Here is a 20947-nt window from a genome sequence, read left to right as displayed (position 1 = left end):
TCAAAGGGTTAGAATGACTGAGCTTGCTCATTAAGGTTTCATCAAATATTTTTCTTTTATCTTTTCTGGAATATTTGAAATGATTGATAGTTCTTAAAAGTGTATGAGCCAGATATGTTCTTGATGCATGAAGTATATTTACCGTTAATAGATCAAGATTTTATATATAAACCATTGGGTAAATAATAAAAACATTATAATTGTTTGTAGATCTAATCAAGGATCTCTAAGAAAACAAAAACATTTTTACTGTCTATAATGAAAATGATTTGTTCAGAAATCAACTGTATCTTGTATGACCTAAACAGTAGTGAGTATGACAAATTTTTGTTTAGCCTGTTGTTATTGAGCAGAAGGTTATTTTATTCAAATCACCACAGGGACCTTTAGAACAATTACAAAATGGACAGAATTTGATTGGGTAAACCATATATGGATACATTGTGTACACATAAAACTCATGAGTTTAGCTCAATGAGAAGAAATGTAAAGACATTTGTCTTTCATGATGTTTCAACTCATATATAATTAGGAAAATGTATCATAAGTTAGACTCAATGAATGTCAGAAGGAAAGTTATATGAACAGGAAAATGGAGATAATTGTAAAATCCCATTGAAATGAAATGATGCCATTCACAAAACTATAAAACTAAGCTTTCATAAAAACGCTTTTTATTAAACAGTAATCATCTCAATCAACCATTCTCAAAACAACCAAAATCAGCAAAGGAAAAGTGGGTTTAGTGAAAATCTTGTGATCACCTGTGAGTTAATAAACACACAGATGGTTGTCATGGTAACCTACCTGGCTCCATCTATATTCTTCATCAAATTGAGCTAACTGTTTCTTCAATAGAATCCAGTCTGAGGCTTGTCTTGTTAAACTTCTAGATAGGTTGTTGTGCTAAAATAGACATTGTTAAATATTTAAAATCAAAAATGGTATAATCCATGGACAACATTAAACATGAAAATCATGTGTACTAAGTTTCAAATTGATGAACTTAAACTTCATCAAAAACTACCTTGACTGAAAAACTTTAACGTGAATTATGTAAACTAAACTAGAAAATTTTCTTACACAAATTTCCAGATAACATTACTTGAAAGCTCCCAATGTTATGTTAAGTCTATTTGTCACCCCATCCTGAGCTTAACATGTCTCCTATTGACATACCTAGGACTTTCTCTCCCTAGGCTTTCCCCCCTCCCTAAGTTCTCTTAGACCATACTATCATACCGATGTTTTTTCTCTGTCTAATCTCTTTGTTAGATCTCTTCTGTTAGCTTCACTTGTATCTAGTCGATGCTGTAAACAGAGATAACAAGCATTACAATATTATCATTGTAAAGAAAGATGCTGTAAACAGAGATAACAAGTATTACAATATTATCATTGTAAGGAACGATGCTGTAAACAGAGATAACAAGCATTACAATATTATTATTGTATCTAGGCGATGCTGTAAACAGAGATAACAAGCATTACAATATTATCATTGTATGGAACAATGCTGTAAACAGAGATGTCAAGCATTACAATATTATTATTGTATCTAGGCGATGCTGTAAACAGAGATAACAAGCATTACAATATTTTTATTGTATCTAGGCGATGCTGTAAACAGAGATAACAAGCATTACAATATTATCATTGTATGGAACGATGCTGTAAACAGAGATAACAAGCATTATAATATTATTATTGTATGGAACTACTGAATAGAAATCTACCATTAAGTGACCATGTTTGAATTTTCAGCAATAACATTGAACAATAATATATATTTACCACACTAGCACATTTTAAGGATAGCACATTAATATAAGGGTATCATAGCCTTATAATGTTCAAACATAAATATTGGTATGACAGTTATTATGTTCAAACATGAATATTGGTATGATATCTATTATGTTAAAATATAAATATTGGTATGATATCTATTATGTTAAAATATAAATATTGATATGATATCTATTATGTTAAATTATAAATATTGATATGATATCTATTATGTTAAAATATAAATATTGGTATGACAGCTATTATGTAAAAATATAAATATTGGTATGACAGCTATTATGTTAAAATATAAATATTGGTATGACAGCTATCAGGTTAAATTATATTGGTATGACAGGTTTCCTGTCAAATTATATAAGTATGATAGCAATTCTGTTTAAATATACCATTAAACAATCACCAATCTACCAAATATATAAAAACTGAATGAATAAAGGACAGATTAAGACTTACTACAACACTTTCTTTATCAGACTTGAATAAAGGACAGATTAAGACTTACTACAACACTTTCTTTATCAGACTTGAATAAAGGACAGATTAAGACTTACTACAACACTCTCTATATCAGACATGAATAAAGGACAGATTAAGACTTACTACAACACTCTCTATATCAGACATGAATAAAGGACAGATTAAGACTTACTACAACACTCTCTTTATCAGACATGGCATGTTTACATTTCTTTATCAGTCCTGCATTGTCATGTTTGAGCCTAGCTATTTCTCTGTGTAATTTCTCATTCTCTTCTACAAGCACCTGTCAAACAAAATGAAAATAATTTAAATTCAAATTATAAAAACTGTAAATTGATTGAGTAAGATGTGGTATAAAACATAATTCAATCATTGTAAAAAAACTAATTTGGGGCAATTTTTCTTAACACACATTGAAATTATAATAACAAAGTATGGAATTTTCTGGAAATGTAAATGAGAACCACCAATCATCTGATTAAAGCAGCTTCATTTAGCTTCATTTACAATAACATCATATTGAACAATAATTCCACATTAGCAGTCAGAAAACAAAATGTCAAAGCTGAAAAATAGATACTCAAGAAACCAGCAGGAACCCTTCCCTTTAACCCTGGGTGGGGAACCCACTTTTAATAGATTGACTGCTACTTATAAACAAATATTGAGTTGAGTCAAATTCAGTGTTAAGGAATTACTTATCTATATATTAAGAGTAAATAGCAGAGGAAAAAAATGAAATACTGCTAAATCAAATTAAAATCAGATACCTATGCTTTAGGCTTTAAACAATTAATTTCCATATTAGTAAAAGTTATGAAGCACTTAACAAATTAAAATCATGTTTCTCATTGAGAATCCAGTCTTGAAGCTATAAAAGTACTAATTATCTATACCAATCCCAGAAAATTTCCGTATTTCATAAGATATCATTTTACTTTGAAAGACACCTGATATTTGTAACAAGGTTGATCAAATAAAAATTTGAGTAATAGCAGGATTAAATGTCAGCCTTCCATTGTCTCCTGTCTCATAGATGTTTACAGACATTTTAAAATATATTTCATCCTGACATGCATTAAATGTAAGATGTTTTGTGAAGAATTTTTGAAAAAATGTTGTAAATGAATTCCATTTGCAGAACAAGTACATACTTTTGTTATAGTTTGATGTAGTGAATAAAGTTCAAGAAATAAATCCTTTTAGCATAAAAATTGGTTTATGCGCTAAAAATGAATAAAATTCTTGAGTTTCAAGGTATTTTTTGAAGACATTTCTTGTTAACAGGTTAATGGTTAGGAATGTGAAGGTGTTTTATAGTATTCCTCATTATATCTTGATAAATTGATCACAAGGGAAATTACCTTGACGTAATCATTGAAATTTTCATACGTGTTTTTATATTTTAATCTCTCATTCATTTGGTTCTATCATTTTTCTTGTATATAAACAAGAAGATGTGGTATAATTGTAAATTAGACAACTCTCCCCAAGAGACCAAATGACACAGCAATTAACAACTATAGGCAGGGGCGGATTTAGGTGGGGGCGTGGCGGGCGTGCGCCCCCCCCCCCCCCTAAAATTTGCAAAGCATGGGTTGACTTCATCATATTTGAGTATTAGAAGAGTTCATTCAATCTTTTTTAACATTCAAAGTATATAAAACAGTCAGTTTAATAGAATCAACGTGATTACTAATCAACTGACCTACGCTTTATTAAAGTTCTATAAATAATTTCAAAGGAAGGTGTCAAACGTGGAGCTGCGTTTGATGACACATACAATAGGTTTTTAGCGCTGCAGTTAAAATAAAAAACAAATGTTACATTGTATTTACGGTTTTTATAATCAATTTGTTTGATAATCGAAGTTCCAAAACATCCCTTACTCACTTTCACAATTTCATCATGACACGGTCAAGAAAACAGTCGGCAGGTGAGAGTTTTTTTTATATATCCGTAATGAAAGAAAGACATATTGATTCAAGCGAAAGGTTACTTTACAAATTTGTATCTCTGTGTATGTATTTATTTCTCAACCTAAATATTTAGCCGAATTCTGTACCATGATATTACTGTATGCTTGGGATCCCAAGTGAAGAAAATATATATAACTGCGTAAATGCAACTCATTCTGATTTTAGTTGTTTGGGGTGGACACAGTAAAGTCTGGAACGACCTCCGAAAATCAAAATAGTAAAAAACAGATAGTATGAAAGGACAATTAAAAATCGCTGGTAAAAGTAGAACATTTCATTTGAAAAATATATTGGGCAGGTGAGCAATTGTCATCTGTCTCGTCTCACTTTGCGTCTGTTTGTTCACCCGTCTATCTGTAGATTGTTGTCAGGTGTGGATTTAGGCGGTTTCAGCTTGAAACTTTAATTCCTCGCTAATTTTAACACACAATAGTTCGAGATATCTACATTCACCCCTTTAGAAGAATATTTCAATAATTTTAACTAAAAAAACCTCCAAAATTTTTAAAATTTGCGCCCCCCCTAAATGGAAATACTGGATCCGCCCCTGATAGGTCACTGTACGGCCTTCAGCAATGAGATAAGCCCATACCTCATAGTCAGCTTTTATATTTTAAAGGCCCCAAAAATGACAAATGTAAAACAATTCAAACGAGAAATATAGCATATCAAACATCAGCATTGTTTAAATACCAGTTCATTAAATATTTTATTTCTGGTACCGACATTGTAAAACTCTTTATTTATACCCTAAACCCACATATTCTAAGGAAATTAATTTTTATTGTTAATACATACCTCATTTTTTCTAATAACATCATTAACTCTGACATTTTGTCCCAGGAAGCTTGATGAATTGTTGTTCTGTCTTGGTGTGCCTGATTCAGGTTCTGGTGTGCTGTATGTACCCTCTGGTAGCCCATTCCTACGTCTTTCCATGTCGTACATCTGGTGGTATTTCCTGGCAAGTTGTTGAGCTTTATTCAATTCTAGTTGCATTTCCTTTAACTTTGCATCAGCTTTTATAAAAATAAAAAGATAGTTTAACAGCTGGTCTTCTGGTCTCAACTACATAGTAGATAAGTTAATTTACAATAAAAATTCAATATTTCGTAAAAATGTTGCTGATGAAAGTAAAGACTGAAGGAAAGACTTGTGGAGGAACAAGGTGATTGCAAAATACCCCCTTTTCCACCCTACACCAAAAGCACATTTCATACATTTGCAAATTTAAATTGCGTTGAAGGTACCAGTCTTGTATTACAACTCCAGTTTCCAGTGCATGTCAAAACATGGAGGGAAACAAAATAGTGCATTTTTTTCTGAATTTTTTTCTGAACTCAATTTTTTCTGTTTGATTATAGGTTTATGCTGAATTGAAACATATATTTAGACTTTAAAAAATCTTTCATCTTTTGGGGATATCAATCCAGGAAAGTGGAAGGATATCATAATTACTGGAAGTGGTGTACGTGGCCTAGTAAAAATAGCAAACAGAAAGTAGAAAAAAAATGTTTTGACTTCAGGATTGCGTAACTTTTTATTCTTCTTGGCAAGACCCCCTTTTTTTTCTCTCGATTAAATCACAATTTCACATTAGTACATACATGATATGAACATGAATTTTTTTTTCTATGTAGCATTTTTTATTTTTTTATTTTCAAAGATCAGCTGTTTTGCATGTAAGCCTATGGAGCAGTCAATTACAAGACTGCAACCTGAAGGAGAAGAGTTGGAGGTAGGCATGATATCAACTAAGTGTTAAGATTGATTGACATTTGAAGTGGAGTATTTACTTAAGACCTGCTATGGGTTCTGACAACACAGGTAAAAATCCTGTGGGATTAAATAAAAAATTTGAACACAGCAAATATGTAAAACACCGAAGACAAGAAAATACTCCATATTGCTTTTTGTGAAGAACTGATAATAAGAATGATCAAAATCTTTATTTACCATCTTTAGCTTTCTTTTCAAACATTTTCATGAGCCTGAGTGTGTTTGTTTTGGACGTTGTGTTGTCATCTGTTAGACGTTTGTTTTGCTGGTTTAACAGTTTGGCTTCTGTCATTTTCTCGTGGAGTGTTAGCTCTGTTTTCAGTCGATGATTTTGCATTTCTACATTCCTAAGTAACTGTGATTTTAGTTCATATGTTAATACTTGTTCTTCTGGTGATGCCATAGGCCGCCTACTTTGTCTGAAAATAAGTTTTATCATGATAACATGATTGAATAAAAGTCAGTTTGTTGAAATACATGTATGTTGCTTTATACTGTGATTTCCCATTTAAATAAAAACCGATTCCTCACATGTGAAATAAATCTGTTAACTTCACTCCTCTGACATTATACAACCAAAGGTGTTGTTTAGACATTGTCAATCATATTGCATCAAAATAAATTGAGAATGCAAAGATAAAGATAAAATTCCTTTGTATTTTCAGCTAATTCCATTAAAACCCACAGTCAACTAAATAAAGACTTAATATCATGCTTTATGAACATTTATGAATTAATTAATGTGTTGTGTGACAATATATAATTTCTATATTTGATCAAAATCCGAAATACTGTTTAATTACTATTTAATTACATATTCTTTGCTGTATATCAAGAATGTTGCATCCATATTCTAACATTAAGATAAAATTTATTTTCAAAATAATGCTGTAAAGTAATTTCAGGCCTTCTTATCATTTTTAGGTCCTGTTTTGGTCATAAAGCTTTCAACTCTTTCTGTTTATTTACAATCATGGATAACGAATATTCAGCTTTGAAAAGTCATAATGAAAGTGAATCCAGAAAAGTGCTTCGCTTACATGAAATTTATAAAGTGCTGTTCTCCTTATACAGTTGTATACTTACTGAGATTTGTCGTCCTCACTAGTTTTTTTTGGTGCAGGTTTTCCTAGTTTTTTCCTTAATTCTTCTTTTAAGTCATCTATTTCTTTTTCAGTCTACGAATTAAAAAAGAAATATCTGATAATCTTATAATAGATGGGATTTACTCTAGAACTAAAAAGCGATTTGCACCACTATGAAAACAATTTTTTGCTGATTAATATTTAATGAATGATAATAAATCAGAATATGAAACTTCTAGATACCTAAACTGCTTCAAGTGTTCCAAATTGCTTATTCAATACCTAACAAGAGGCTGTCACAACGACAGCAAACCGGATTTATTAGCATTTATTTGTGTCCTGGCAATATCACAAGAACCATTACTGATGATTGGTGAAAGTTAAAATTGTCAATATCAAATTTGACCTCTATTTTGTCGTCAGTATCAACATATTAAAATTTGAAAGCTTAGATTGAATGGTTTGTGAGTAAATGCAACAACGTGAATGGAAACACCATTTTACGATCTTTCAAGAACCATAACTCCTGAACGGTAAAAGTCAAAATCGTCATTATTGAACTTGACCTGTATTTTGTCATCAGTAACAACATATTAAAATTTGAAAAGCTTTGGTTGAATGGTTCATGAGAAAATGCACGGACACGACTGGTAACACCATTTTTCAATCTTTCAAGAACCATAACTCCTGAACGGTAAAAGTCAAAATCGTCATTATTGAACTTGACCTCCATTTTTTCACCATTAACAACATATTAAAATTTGGGAAGCTTTGGTAGAACAGTTCATGCCTAAATGCACGGAAACGACTGGAAACACCATTTTTCAATCTTTCAAGAACCATAACTCTTGAACGGTAAAAGTCAAAATCGTCATCATTGAACTTGACCTCCATTTTGTCACCAGTAACAACATATTAAAATTTGGGAAGCTTTGGTAGAACTGTTCATGCGTAAATGCACGAACACGACTGGAAACGCCATTTTTCAATCTTTCAAGAACCATAACTCCTGAACTGTAAAAGTCAAAATGGCCATTATTGAACGTGACCTTCATTTAGTTGTCAGTAACAACATATTAAAATTTTAAAAGCTTTGGTTGAACGGTTCTTGAGTTAATGCACGGACAACATTTTATTGCCGCCCGCCCGCCTGGCTTCCCGCCCTGCCGCCCGCCCGCCGAGCATCACCAATTTAATAACCGACATTTTTGTCACAAAAATCCGGTTAAAAATACAACAATCTTGATTCACAGAAAAAAAATGTTCACTGCATTCCTTGCAAATATTGTACAAAACAATCATGTGATTTTTTTTATCATGCTCATCCTTATGGTATGATGTTTCACTGACTCTATAAAATCTGCTAGAAGGAGTCGTTCTTACAAAGTCCAAGATTCAAAGAGGGTGGTCTGGATTATTTTTGTGCAACATGTTTTGCCTTTTTAATTTCACATGCAGTTATGAAAAAGGTTTGTTATTCACCATTTTTTGTAAAATTGGTAAAAAGATAAACATGCAAGAATTATTTTATTGTTCGTTCATTGTGAAATGGCAATTGTATTTCGCGTTCATCCTTGCAGATAAACCCCCCTTTACGCCTTTTTTCAAATGTGCATTTCTAACTTGCCAAACCAAAGTTTTTACCAATATTTTTATAAAACCTTCTAGAATGAGTTGTACTTACAAGTTCCAAGATTCAAATATCAAAAGTTTTTTTTAAGTGAAACTGACCTGTTGGTGCATCTTGAAGTAAAACTGACCTAACTGACCTGTTGGTGCATCTTTAAGTGAGACTGACCTGTTGGTGCATCTTTAGTGAAACTGGCCTGTTGGTGCATCTTTAGTGAAACTGGCCTGTTGGTGCATCTTTAAGTATAACTGACCTAACAGACCTGTTGGTGCATCTTGAAGTAAAACTGACCTAACTGACCTGTTGGTGCATCTTGAAGTAAAACTGACCTAACTGACCTGTTGGTGCATCTTTAAGTGAGACTGACCTGTTGGTGCATCTTTAAGTGAAACTGACCTGTTGGTGCATCTTTAGTGAAACTGACCTGTTGGTGCATCTTTAAGTGAGACTGACCTGTTGGTGCATCTTTAAGTATAACTGACCTGTTGGTGCATCTTTAAGTGAGACTGACCTGTTGGTGCATCTTTAAGTGAAACTGACCTGTTGGTGCATCTTTAGTGAAACTGACCTGTTGGTGCATCTTTAAGTGAGACTGACCTGTTGGTGCATCTTTAAGTATAACTGACCTGTTGGTGCATCTTCAAGTGAAACTAATCTGTTGGTGCATCTTTAAGTGAGACTGACCTGTTGGTGCATCTTTAAGTGAAACTGACCTGTTGGTGCATCTTTAAGTGAGACTGACCTGTTGGTGCATCTTTAAGTGAGACTGACCTGTTGGTGCATCTTTAAGTGAAACTGACCTGTTGGTGCATCTTTAAGTGAAACTGACCTGTTGGTGCATCTTTAAGTGAAACTGACCTGTTGGTGCATCTTTAAGTGAAACTGACCTGTTGGTGCATCTTTAAGTGAAACTGACCTGTTGGTGCATCTTTAAGTGAGACTGACCTGTTGGTGCATCTTTAAGTGAAACTGACCTGTTGGTGCATCTTTAAGTGAGACTGACCTGTTGGTGCATCTTTAAGTGAAACTGACCTGTTGGTGCATCTTTAAGTATAACTGACCTGTTGGTGCATCTTTAAGTGAAACTGACCTGTTGGTGCATCTTTAAGTATAACTGACCTGTAAGTGCATCTTCAAGTGAAACTGACCTGTTGGTGCATCTTTAAGTATAACTGACCTGTTGGTGCATCTTTAAGTGAAACTGACCTGTTGGTGCATCTTTAAGTGAAACTGACCTGTTGGTGCATCTTGAAGTAAAACTGACCTAACTGACCTGTTGGTGCATCTTTAAGTGAAACTGACCTGTTGGTGCATCTTTAGTGAAACTGGCCTGTTGGTGCATCTTTAAGTATAACTGACCTGTTGGTGCATCTTTAAGTATAACTGACCTGTTGGTGCATCTTTAAGTATAACTGACCTGTTGGTGCATCTTTAAGTATAACTGACCTGTTGGTGCATCTTTAAGTGATCATCTAGCTGATTGTAGATTGTATCCATAAGAACTTTGGCATCTTTTTCTTTTTTTGTTCCTTCTAATTTTTTCAAGTCTGATTTTATTTCTAAGTTTTTCTTCTCTGTTTCTTCAATAACAGCTTGCAATCTCTATAAATAAAATATGTGTAAGGCTTAATGTTATAATGAATATAGTTTTTACATATTCTGAATCAACTTTAGTGAATATCAGTTCATAGTAAGAAATAGTATTTCAAGACCTATAGAAATAAAGTCATGATGAGGGAACCATACAGTTTCCATTTTAAGTAAAAGTTCTTAAAAATAATTTAATTTTGGTAATCAAACTGATACTTAAATGAAAAAAATAATATTCAAACCAAGCCTGAAATGTTTAATTATTAAATGCCTCCATACAAAACAACAATTGCCTTTAAACATACAGAAATAGTTTTAGATTCTATGGGAAATAACTCTGTTACAAACATTTAAATGTGCCTGAATATATTAAAAATAACTTTAAATGAAAATTTGAAGGGAGTTCTTTGTAGAAAATTAATTCATAAAAAAACAAGAATGTGTCCCCAGTACACCAATGCCCCACTCGCAATATTATTTTCTATGTTCAGTGGACCGTGACATTAGGGTAAAAACTCTAATTTGGCATTAAAATTAGAAAGATCATATCATAGGGAACATGTGTACTAAGTTTGAAGTCGGTTGGGCAACTTCATCAAAAACTACCTTGACCAAAAACTTTAACCTGAAGCGGGACAGACGAATAGATGGACGAACTGACACACAGACCAGAAAACATAATGCCTCTCTACTATGGTAGGTGGGGCATAACAATCTATTTCATTATGTAGATACAAAGACAATAAATTATTCTATAGTAGATAAATCATAGACAGGGTGTCAATATTTTATAGTCAAAGTTGACTTAGAGGGCATCTCTCTATAGTTGATCTTTGCTTTTAAAATGCACTGTAAAAATACATCTCTGATAAACAAAAATTTATAGACTTTTGTATAAGGTACCTGTTTGTTACAGACAAGTTTTACAATTGCTTGGATGCACATTATACACAGGTCAGTCTTTATTTCATACAAAATATATTCAGAATAATTTTACAATTACATCTGAACTACATTGTATCAATAGCCATTTATATACCACTTCTCTTACTCGTTTGTAAACCAAGATAATCCTTGTTTATATTTAAATCTTATTCCTAGAGAAAGTTTGCATCAGTGCGTCTAGTCAAAAGAATAACATAATTACTATAGTACTCCTCAAGGGGCCTCCTTTTTATTAATCTCATGACTAGAGGTGAGACTGTTCAATCTACAAACATCTAAAATAAGCTGAAATCTTGTATGCTCTAAATGCCAAGAGTTTTATTTCTCGAAAAAATACAAGATTAAAAGCTAAAATAACTTTTTTTTATAAATTTCTACACAAACATTGTACAACAACTGACATTCTGGGAATAATTTACTGTATTTATAGAAAAAAAAACTTAATTGGAGGTAATCATATTTACCTTCAGACCAGAAATAAATCAAGATGCCCCAATAATTTGTTTTGCTCACCTTGTGTCCTTGTCTAATGTGAATAACAGTGATTATTCAACCCTAATAAAAAATACTGAAGAGGGTTTTCAATCCAAAGACAGGTCTATTTTCAAAAGATTAAGATATTTGTATGGTTTAACACAAAATTTTAATATGAAACAAGAGGCTGTCACAACGACAGCAAACCGGATTTATTAACATTTATTTGTGTCCTGGCAATATCATAAGAACCATTACTGATGATTGGTGAAAGTGAAAATCGTCAATATCAAATTTGACCTCTATTTTGTCATCAGTATCAACATATTAAAATTTGAAAAGCTTAGATTGAATGGTTCGTGAGTAAATGCAACAACGTGAATGGAAACACCATTTTATGATCTTTCAAGAACCATAACTCCTGAACGGTAAAAGTCAAAATCGTCATTATTGAACTTGACCTCTATTTTGTCATCAGTAACAACATATTAAAAATTGAAAAGCTTAAGTTAAATGGTTCGTGATAAATGCACGGACACGACTGGAAACACCATTTTTCAATCTTTCAAGAACCATAACTCCTGAACGCTAAAAGTCAAAATCATCATTATTGAACTTGACCTCCATTTTGTCACCAGTTACAACATATTAAAATTTGGGAAGCTTTGGTAGGACAGTTCATACGTAAATGCACTGACACCACTGGAAACGCCATTTTTCAATCTTTCTAGAACCATAACTCCTGAACGGTAAAAGTCAAAATCGCCATTATTGAACTTGACCTTCATTTAGTTGTCAGTAACATCATATTAAAATTTTAATGGTTCATGAGTTAATGCAAAGACAACATTTGATTGCTGCCCGCCCGCCTGACTGCCCGGCCGCCCACCCACCAAGCATCCCCAAATCAATAACCGACATTTTTGTCACAAAAATCCGGTTAAAAAATGAAAATTTAAAATAAAATATGCAAAATCAGCAATCATATAATTAAGGAAAGAATTGGTCCTTCAATTGGACACTCAAGGAAAGAAATGTAGAAATTCATATAGAACTCCAAGAAAATTATAATTACTGAATTGTATTCTGGACCAATATGGTTAAAATTGACCACATGCCATGAAAATGAGATCAAGATCACATCACCCTGACAGATTCAAATGCACTCCCCCTTAACATAACCCAAAGATAGTTTGACTATTACTAAGTAACTGAGAAACCGACATAGTCATGAAACTTAACATTGATACAAAATTAGGCCAAGTTCAGATGAACTCTGTCAGAGGAACATTGTAGACAAATTACTCTAGGTAAATGAAAGATCTAGGAATAAACCAAAACAACAACTTTAATCTTGGTATACAGTCAATTATCTAAAAAATGAGGTCAAGAAAAGATATAGGTCATAATGAAAATTCCTATTTATTGCATCTGGAATAAAATAAATTTTATCAAACTCATAATGCTTCTAAAATTTTAAGCTATTAATATAAGAATCAACTAGTAACCAACTCATTTTCACGAATGATTTATTTTTGCAACTTTAGTGAGTAGAAAATAAGCGAATATAAATCATTGTGAATATGTAAAACTTGGATCTTTCCTTAAGTAACTACATGTTAATCAAGTATAATTGAAAATGGCACAATTAATCATAGCAAAATTCACTAGAAAGGGCTAAATGCAAAATAAAGTATCCGCAAAAATAAGTTGGTATTCAGTATATATGTCTTATTAATGCACCCTGAGACTAATATATGCAACATTTGTGGCAGGTAAAAGAAAAGTGAAAAGTTGAAAGAACTTTAATGAAAGTTCATGCATACTTTGGGCCAGGTGACCTAAAATTAGATATTTCTGAATATGAAATTAAATTGAACAAAGAAACATCATAAATATTAAAGTTTAAGTTTCAAATATCACTAATTTATTCCCTGAGTAGATTTGTTTTTAGAGAGAATAGTTTTTGAAAATAGGATAGCATGCAATGTCATTGAGTCTATGTCTACTGGGATACAATGTTCTTTTAGATTATGGGCTAAAGGGATAAGGTATATTGATCATACAGAATTTTTTTAACTTATTTATTAAAGTGACGTAAACTGAATTGTTTTGGAAAACACTCTACTGAATTTAATTTTAATTTGTAAATAATATTTTAAATTTTTATCTTTTTTGAAAACTTGTTCAGTGGGCTTCATAATAAAAATCTAACACATAAAAACCACAATAGCTGAAAATTAAAACTCTTGATAACAATAAAATATTTGAAAAGACTTCCTATATACACACACACGATACAAATGTACTTTAAATGAATTCCCATTCCCCTTGTGTCATACAATTATGGAAGATGACACGGTTTAATGGAGAAAAAAAAATATAATGAATCTATGTACTAATCAGGTGCATCATCATAAACTGCAAAAACTAATATGGTGAAACTTTAATATTTAAGAGCCCAAAGATTTTTTTAGGGAAAACATTTTTAGTCCTAGTAAAGAATAAATGCAAGTGCCCAATTATATTTTCATTTGATTTTCCTTAAAACTTCAGGCTTTGAACTGAGATGAATCACTAATATACAGAAAGTAATACCCTCCCCCAAGAGAGAAGTTTCAAAAGCTCATAATACTGATTTCAACAGCTCACAACTGCTTTAACAACTTTACATCAATTTCAAATTGATCGTGCAAGTTGCAAGATTTTTTTTGACAATCCAAATCTAAGATGCTTCAGAAAAGAGATGTTAAAAAAAACCTAATAAATCCTGGAATATAAAAAATGACAAAAAAACGTTATGTTCTGCTATGTGAAGGTGCATGAGGTTTATTATAGAAACTGTCAGCACTTAGCTATGAGGTTGATATGATATGATAATACTGCTATCAAATTAATTATGTATATTCTGCACTGCAACTTGTACAACTAAAACATATGTACTACTAACTAGTGACTAAATAATTCCTATGATAACCAAGCACAAAATAAATAATCATAATAGCATAAAAACAACTATATGTGTCACACCATACCAACGTATCAGCGACATCAATCTCTTCATCACTATCACTCTGATCGCTCTTAACAAATATAAAACATATTGTTTATAGTAGGTATATCAAGTTTTTCATATATATATATATATATATCCAAAATATGTGTGCTACATAGCTAAAATATGTGTACTATATAGCTTAAATTTATTTACAACAATAAGCTGAAATAAAAACAATATAAATTGTCTTACTGTTAATTTAAATTCTGAACTGAAAATAGATATATTCAATACAAAAAAATAAAAAAACAAAGATGGTCTAGGTTAACAGCTATGTTCATTGCTAGATATATATATATTCTGATTTAAAAATGAAGGCAAGCTGTACTTTTACCTTTTGTAAAACACTTTTTGTATACTTATATCTGATTAAGATTGTAGTTTAAAAAAAGAAGTTTAAACTGTCAACTGTAGGATTGACAAGACTTGTTAAATATATATATATACACAAAATTCTCTTATTAAAATGAAGTTTAACTGTTAAGTTTTGTAATACTTATCTATGGTAAAGATTGGAGTATCAATTCACTAAACACCCATAATGAACATTTTAAATCATATTCAATGTAAAAGACGTATGAATGTTCTTCATAATGTTTCAGTTTCACAATCTAACTCATCTTTGACAAAATCACAGAAACAAAACACATTTCATGTGGTATAACAACAGCATTCTATATAGATAATGATTGAAATTTATCTTTAAGGAATAGTTTAGACTACACAAACTAAGTGAGAATTAACTGTTTGTCACATCTTGTCAATCTTCAGTATATTCAAGACACTAAATTCATCACTGAGAGAGGTAGGTGTGAGACTGATATGGTGAACATTGATAAATTGAATATCTGTCAAACTTTCAATGATGGCATTGATGTTTACAGAAACAGTTATAGAATTCTCACAGATAAAGTAAACTTTAAAATAAAAAAATGTAAAAATCATTTCATAATTATATATACTGGTAATTGACCATTGCTTCTAAATTATATCTGAAAAATGGACCTTTTCCTGATGACTGAAAAAGGCAGCCTTAAAGAACTGTCAGTTCATCTGAATTGAATTACTTTTCCAAATCAACAAAGCTGATATAAAGTTATTCTGTCATTCAGATTTTTCTATAAATGAAATAATAATATCAGTCAGATATTTTATTGTCATTATATTATATGCTAACACAGTGTATGAACAATCAAACATGAACAGAATAAAGCTGACCTTTGCCCTCCAGGTTGGCTGGTACCTCTCTAACTTTTCGTAATCTTCCTTATGCTCACTACAGAAGTAACAAGGACCAGATGTGGTATGTGCATGTGGCAATGCCTCAGGATCTTCATTAGTCTTTTTAACAGGTGGCATCTTGATTTCAATTGATTTTTTAGGTTTGGAGGCTGAAGACTGCATGCTGACCGTTTCAGAGGTTTCCATGCCATATATGGACATGCCATCGAGAGATTTATTGCAATGGTGGCATTTATATTTCGGCTGATGAACATGTGGCAGACTTGGAGTCTCACTGCTATTTCTTGTATGTCCTGTGATAAAAACAGAGAAAAATACTCTTATTTGAGAAAAACTCATATGTACATTTACAATGCTAGAAAGTGTGTTACACTGAGTAAAAATTAATGTTTCAACAGAGAAGCTTAATAAGGCTTTATCTCAATAGGTCATGGTGTAAATTTTTTATTGGTTTAAAAAACAAGAGTGCACACACTGAAATGTCTCGCCTTCTTTACTAATCATTGATATTATGTTGATAGTCTTAATAATAAAACTTTATTACAACTGTCACATAAACTTAACATAAACCAAGAAAACTAAACATTGACCTTTGAACCATGAAAATGAGGTCAAGGTCAGATGAACCATGCCAGGTTAGGCATGTACAGCTAACAATTCTTCCATTCAACAAATAAAATTGACTTATTGCTTATAGTTTAAGAAAAACAGACCAAAACACAAAAGCTTAACACTGAGCAATGAACCGTGAAAAATGAGGTCAAGGTAAAAAAAAAACTGTTCGACTGACATGTAGATCATGAAATATTTCTATACACCAAATATAGTTGACCTATTGCATATAGTATTAGAAAAAAACAAAAAAACTCAAAAACTTAACTTGACCACTGAACCATGAAAATGAGGTCAAGGTCAGATGACACCTGCCAGGTAGACCTGTACACCTTACAACCATTCCATACACCAAATATAGAAGACCTATTGCATACAGTATAAGAAAAACAGACCAAAACACAAAAACTTAACTATAACCACTGAACCATGAAAATGAGGTGAAGGTCAGATGACACCGTCAGTTAGACATGTACATTCTTCAGTGCTTCCATACACCGAATATACTAGACCTATTGCTTATAGTATCTCAGATATGGACTTGACCACCAAAACTTAACCTTGTTCACTGATCCATGAAATGAGGTCGAGGTCAAGTGAAAACTGTCTGAGGGGCAAGAGGACCTTGTAAGGTACGCACATACCAAATACAGTTATCCTATTACTTATAATATAAAGAGAGAATTTAACATTACAAAAAATCTTAACTTTTTTTATCAAGTAGTCACTGAACCATGAAAATGAGGTCAAGGACATTGGACATGTGACTGACGGAAACTTCGTAACATGAGGCATCCAGGTTTCCAACCTTCTAAAATAGAAAGCTTTTAAGAGGTGAGCTAACACCGCCACCGCTGCCGGATCACTATCCCTATGTCGAGCTTTCTGCAACAAAAGTTGCAGGCTCGACAAAAACAAGTAATCATTGTAATTATAGGACAACACTTTATCTTCCAAAAAGTACATTTTTATTTATTATTGTTTTCTCATGATTATAGCCAAAAGCACAAACAATTGTGAATAAAGGGCAATAACTCCTTAAAGCAGTCAACAAGAGTGCACACCCAGAAATGTCTTGCCTTCTTTGCTAATCATTGATAGTATGTTGATAGACCTAAATATAAAGCTTTATTACAACTGTCACATAAACTCACCATTAAACTAAAGAAAACAAAAAATTGATCAATGAACCATTAAAATGAGGTCGAGGTCAGATGAACCATGCCAGACAGACATGTATAGCTAACAATTCTTCAATACAACAAATATAGTTGACTTAATATTGGTTATAAATCAAGAAAAACAGACCAAAACACAAACACTTAACACTTAGCAATGGACTGTGAAAATGAGGTCAAGGTCAAATAATACCTGCGTAACAGACATATAGATCATAAAATATTTCCATACACCAAATATAGTTGACTAATGCATAAAGTATTAGAAAAATAAACCAAAACTCAAAAACTTAACTTTGACCACTGAACCATGAAAATGAGGTCAAGGTCAGATGACACCTGTCAGCTAGACATGTACACCTTACAATCATTCCATACACCAAATATAGTAGACCTATTGCATATAGTATAAGAAAAACAGACCAAAACACAAAGACTTAACTATAACCACTGAACCATGAAAATGAGGTCAAGGTCAGATAACACTTGCCAGTTGGACATTGTACACCTTACAGTCCTTCCATACACCGAATATACTAGACCTATTGCTTATAGTATCTGAGATATGGACTTGACCACCAAAACTTAACCTTGTTCACTGATCCATGAAATAAGGCAGAGGTCTAGTGAAAACTGTCTGACAGGCATGAGGACCATGCAAGGTACGCACATACCAAATATTGTTATCCAATTACTTAAAACAAGAGAGAATTTAACATTACAAAAAATCTTAACTTTTTTTTCAAGTAGTCACTGAACTATGAAAATGAGGTATAGGACATTGGACATGTGACTGACAGAAAGTTCGTAACATGAGGCATCTATATACAAAGTATGAAGCATCCAGGTCTTCTACCTTCTAAAATATAAAGCTTTTAAGAAGTAAGCTAACGCCGCCGCCGCCGCTGGCTAACTATCCCTATGTCGAGCTTTCTGCAACAAAAGTTGCAGGCTCGACAAAAAACCACCCTTATTTATTTTAATCTGCAACAAGAGATGCAACCATACCAGGGTTCGTTCCTATTGTTATAATTTGTTTAAGTAATGGAAGTTTTGTTTATTACTGATATTAGATTGTATGTAGTGTCACTGATCTTTAATTTAGGTAAAATGTAATAAAGAATTTTAGGTGGGAGTTACAACACATTATGGAACAAAACGTTTTTTTATAAAGTGTGTTGTTGAACTTTTTTTAAATTTTCAGTAATTTTGTCAATTTGGTCAAAGCAAATATAAACCAACTTAAAATGGCATTAAATACCACCAAACTATTGAGATAACCACTCAATTATGAAATTCATTTTTTATTTTATGTACTCTTCCTCAATCCTAATGTCAGTTCTTTTTCAGCCAATAGTATTCGTTATATTCTAGGAGAAAGAAATAAATGTTTCCCTTTTTTGAAAGAAGTACTACTCAACTCATAGTAAATAGTAATTGTTCTATATCTATAATGACCTAAATAAAAGGACGTGTTTCTTTATAAAAAAAATGTAACTTGGTGAAAAAAGGAGGATAGGATTAAACAGTAATAATTTTCTGATGTGATATTATGTTACATTTAGTCATTTTAATTGTTTTAATACCATAACTGTAGATTAAAAAAAGTTCATTTAGGTATAGTTTGAGAGATTAAAAACTTTAATCTGTCATTTATAAGTAATTAACACTATTAAATATGCACGGAAAACAACCTGCAAATAAAATATTAACTGTAAAGCTTAGAAAATTTGAAATCTTTCCATATTTAATGATTTAAAAAAGCTTATTAGAAAATAAAAATTAGATTATAGAAATGAACAAGTCCCTCTGTTCTGGTAATAAAAAGGATTTTATTTTAATTACTATGTTTACGTCAGCTTACATGTTTGTTACAACAATTCATATAAATCTGCATAATATTTATACTTGTTGATCTTGATTATCCCAATCAGGAAGAAAATTGAAGAAGAAAACAAGTATTGTGGACAATGTTCTATACAAAACATTTCTACAAACTTGAGAAGATTTCATAATTACTCAAATTTCTTTTAGAAATATTTTACTCAATCCTGAACCTATTGTAGATTTTGGCTTTTTGAATAAGGGTAATATCATATTAGTAAAAAGTTTTAAAGTAGCAAATGAAGCATTGATTAGAATCAAAATATGAAGAAATAAGAATGTGTCCATAGTACACGAATTCCCCCTCTTGCACTATCATTTTCTATGTTCAGTGAACCATGAAACTGGGGTCAAAACTCTAATTTGGCATAAAAATTAAAAAGATCGTATCATAGGGAACATGTTAAATAAGTTTGAAGTTGATTGGACTTCATTAAAAAGGACCTTGACCAAAAACTTAATCCTGAAGCAGGACAGACTGATGGACAAACAGACACACAGTCCAAAAAATATCATGCTATATAATACTTCGACTAGGACAAAAATGCAAATCTCGAAATATGCCTACCAAACTCAAGATGGTTAAATATATATGAAAACTTTATTTTTACCATAAACTACACTAGACTGGTCAAGAAAACACCAATTGATGCAATATTTGAAAGCTGGTAATAGGATGAAAAGTAGAAGAATTGAAGTACAAATGTACTAAAATGTCAAAACCTACAATCATTTGACTCAAATTAAACTGTATCAGTCACCTAGTTTATCCCAAAGTAGGTTAGGTGATCAAAGTAATTTGGACTGTCCCGTTCTTAGAGTTTAGAGTTAGTTTCAGGTATTGACATACTTAACATTATTACTATTATTGTTCCCTCTGTTCATATGTAACAATAATCCTGACCACTGTAAAATTGTACATTTTTCAATAGCGAATAATACATCTAAAACTTTATAAAATAGTTCAAATAGCTTACCTTTTCTAGACATTTTGCTGAATCTTTCTGTTGCTTTGTAACCACTTCTTCAACTTGCGAAAAATTTCAGCGAAATTCAATAGAAACGCAGTGACGTAGCGGAAATATTATGCATTTGAATGAAATTTTAGTACAAAATATTAATCTGATTAGTTTGAGGGATCTATTGTTTTGGCATGAACGAATTGGATCAATAAAATTAAGACGTTAACGACATCAGTATAT

The 20947-nt window shown here is 31.8% G+C and overlaps 1 protein-coding gene across 7 annotated transcripts in view; it reads right to left on the bottom strand.

Moving 5' to 3' along the window:
- LOC134714635 (uveal autoantigen with coiled-coil domains and ankyrin repeats protein-like) overlaps window positions 1-20947 on the bottom strand; it is a 40263-nt gene that overhangs the window by 7509 nt on the left and 11807 nt on the right. For 3 of the 7 annotated variants that reach the window (XM_063576095.1, XM_063576078.1, XM_063576086.1), the window contains 7 exons: window positions 10209-10364; window positions 7134-7225; window positions 6225-6466; window positions 5067-5287; window positions 2459-2572; window positions 1243-1311; window positions 808-906 (listed from right to left, as the gene is read on the bottom strand). In XM_063576095.1, coding sequence (XP_063432165.1) covers window positions 808-906; window positions 1243-1311; window positions 2459-2572; window positions 5067-5287; window positions 6225-6466; window positions 7134-7225; window positions 10209-10364 — 993 coding nt within the window. Of the gene's footprint in view, window positions 1-807; window positions 907-1242; window positions 1312-2458; window positions 2573-5066; window positions 5288-6224; window positions 6467-7133; window positions 7226-10208; window positions 10365-14806; window positions 14855-16047; window positions 16365-20722; window positions 20879-20947 lie in introns of those variants that run through there. The other 4 variants (XM_063576059.1, XM_063576049.1, XM_063576040.1 and 1 more) reach the window with 3 other exon arrangements.

Source organism: Mytilus trossulus, chromosome 1 (assembly GCF_036588685.1).
Source record: "Mytilus trossulus isolate FHL-02 chromosome 1, PNRI_Mtr1.1.1.hap1, whole genome shotgun sequence".
NCBI lineage: Eukaryota > Metazoa > Mollusca > Bivalvia > Mytilida > Mytilidae > Mytilus > Mytilus trossulus.
Note: the sequence above shows the minus strand (reverse complement) of the source record. Positions and strands in the feature narration are given on the sequence as shown.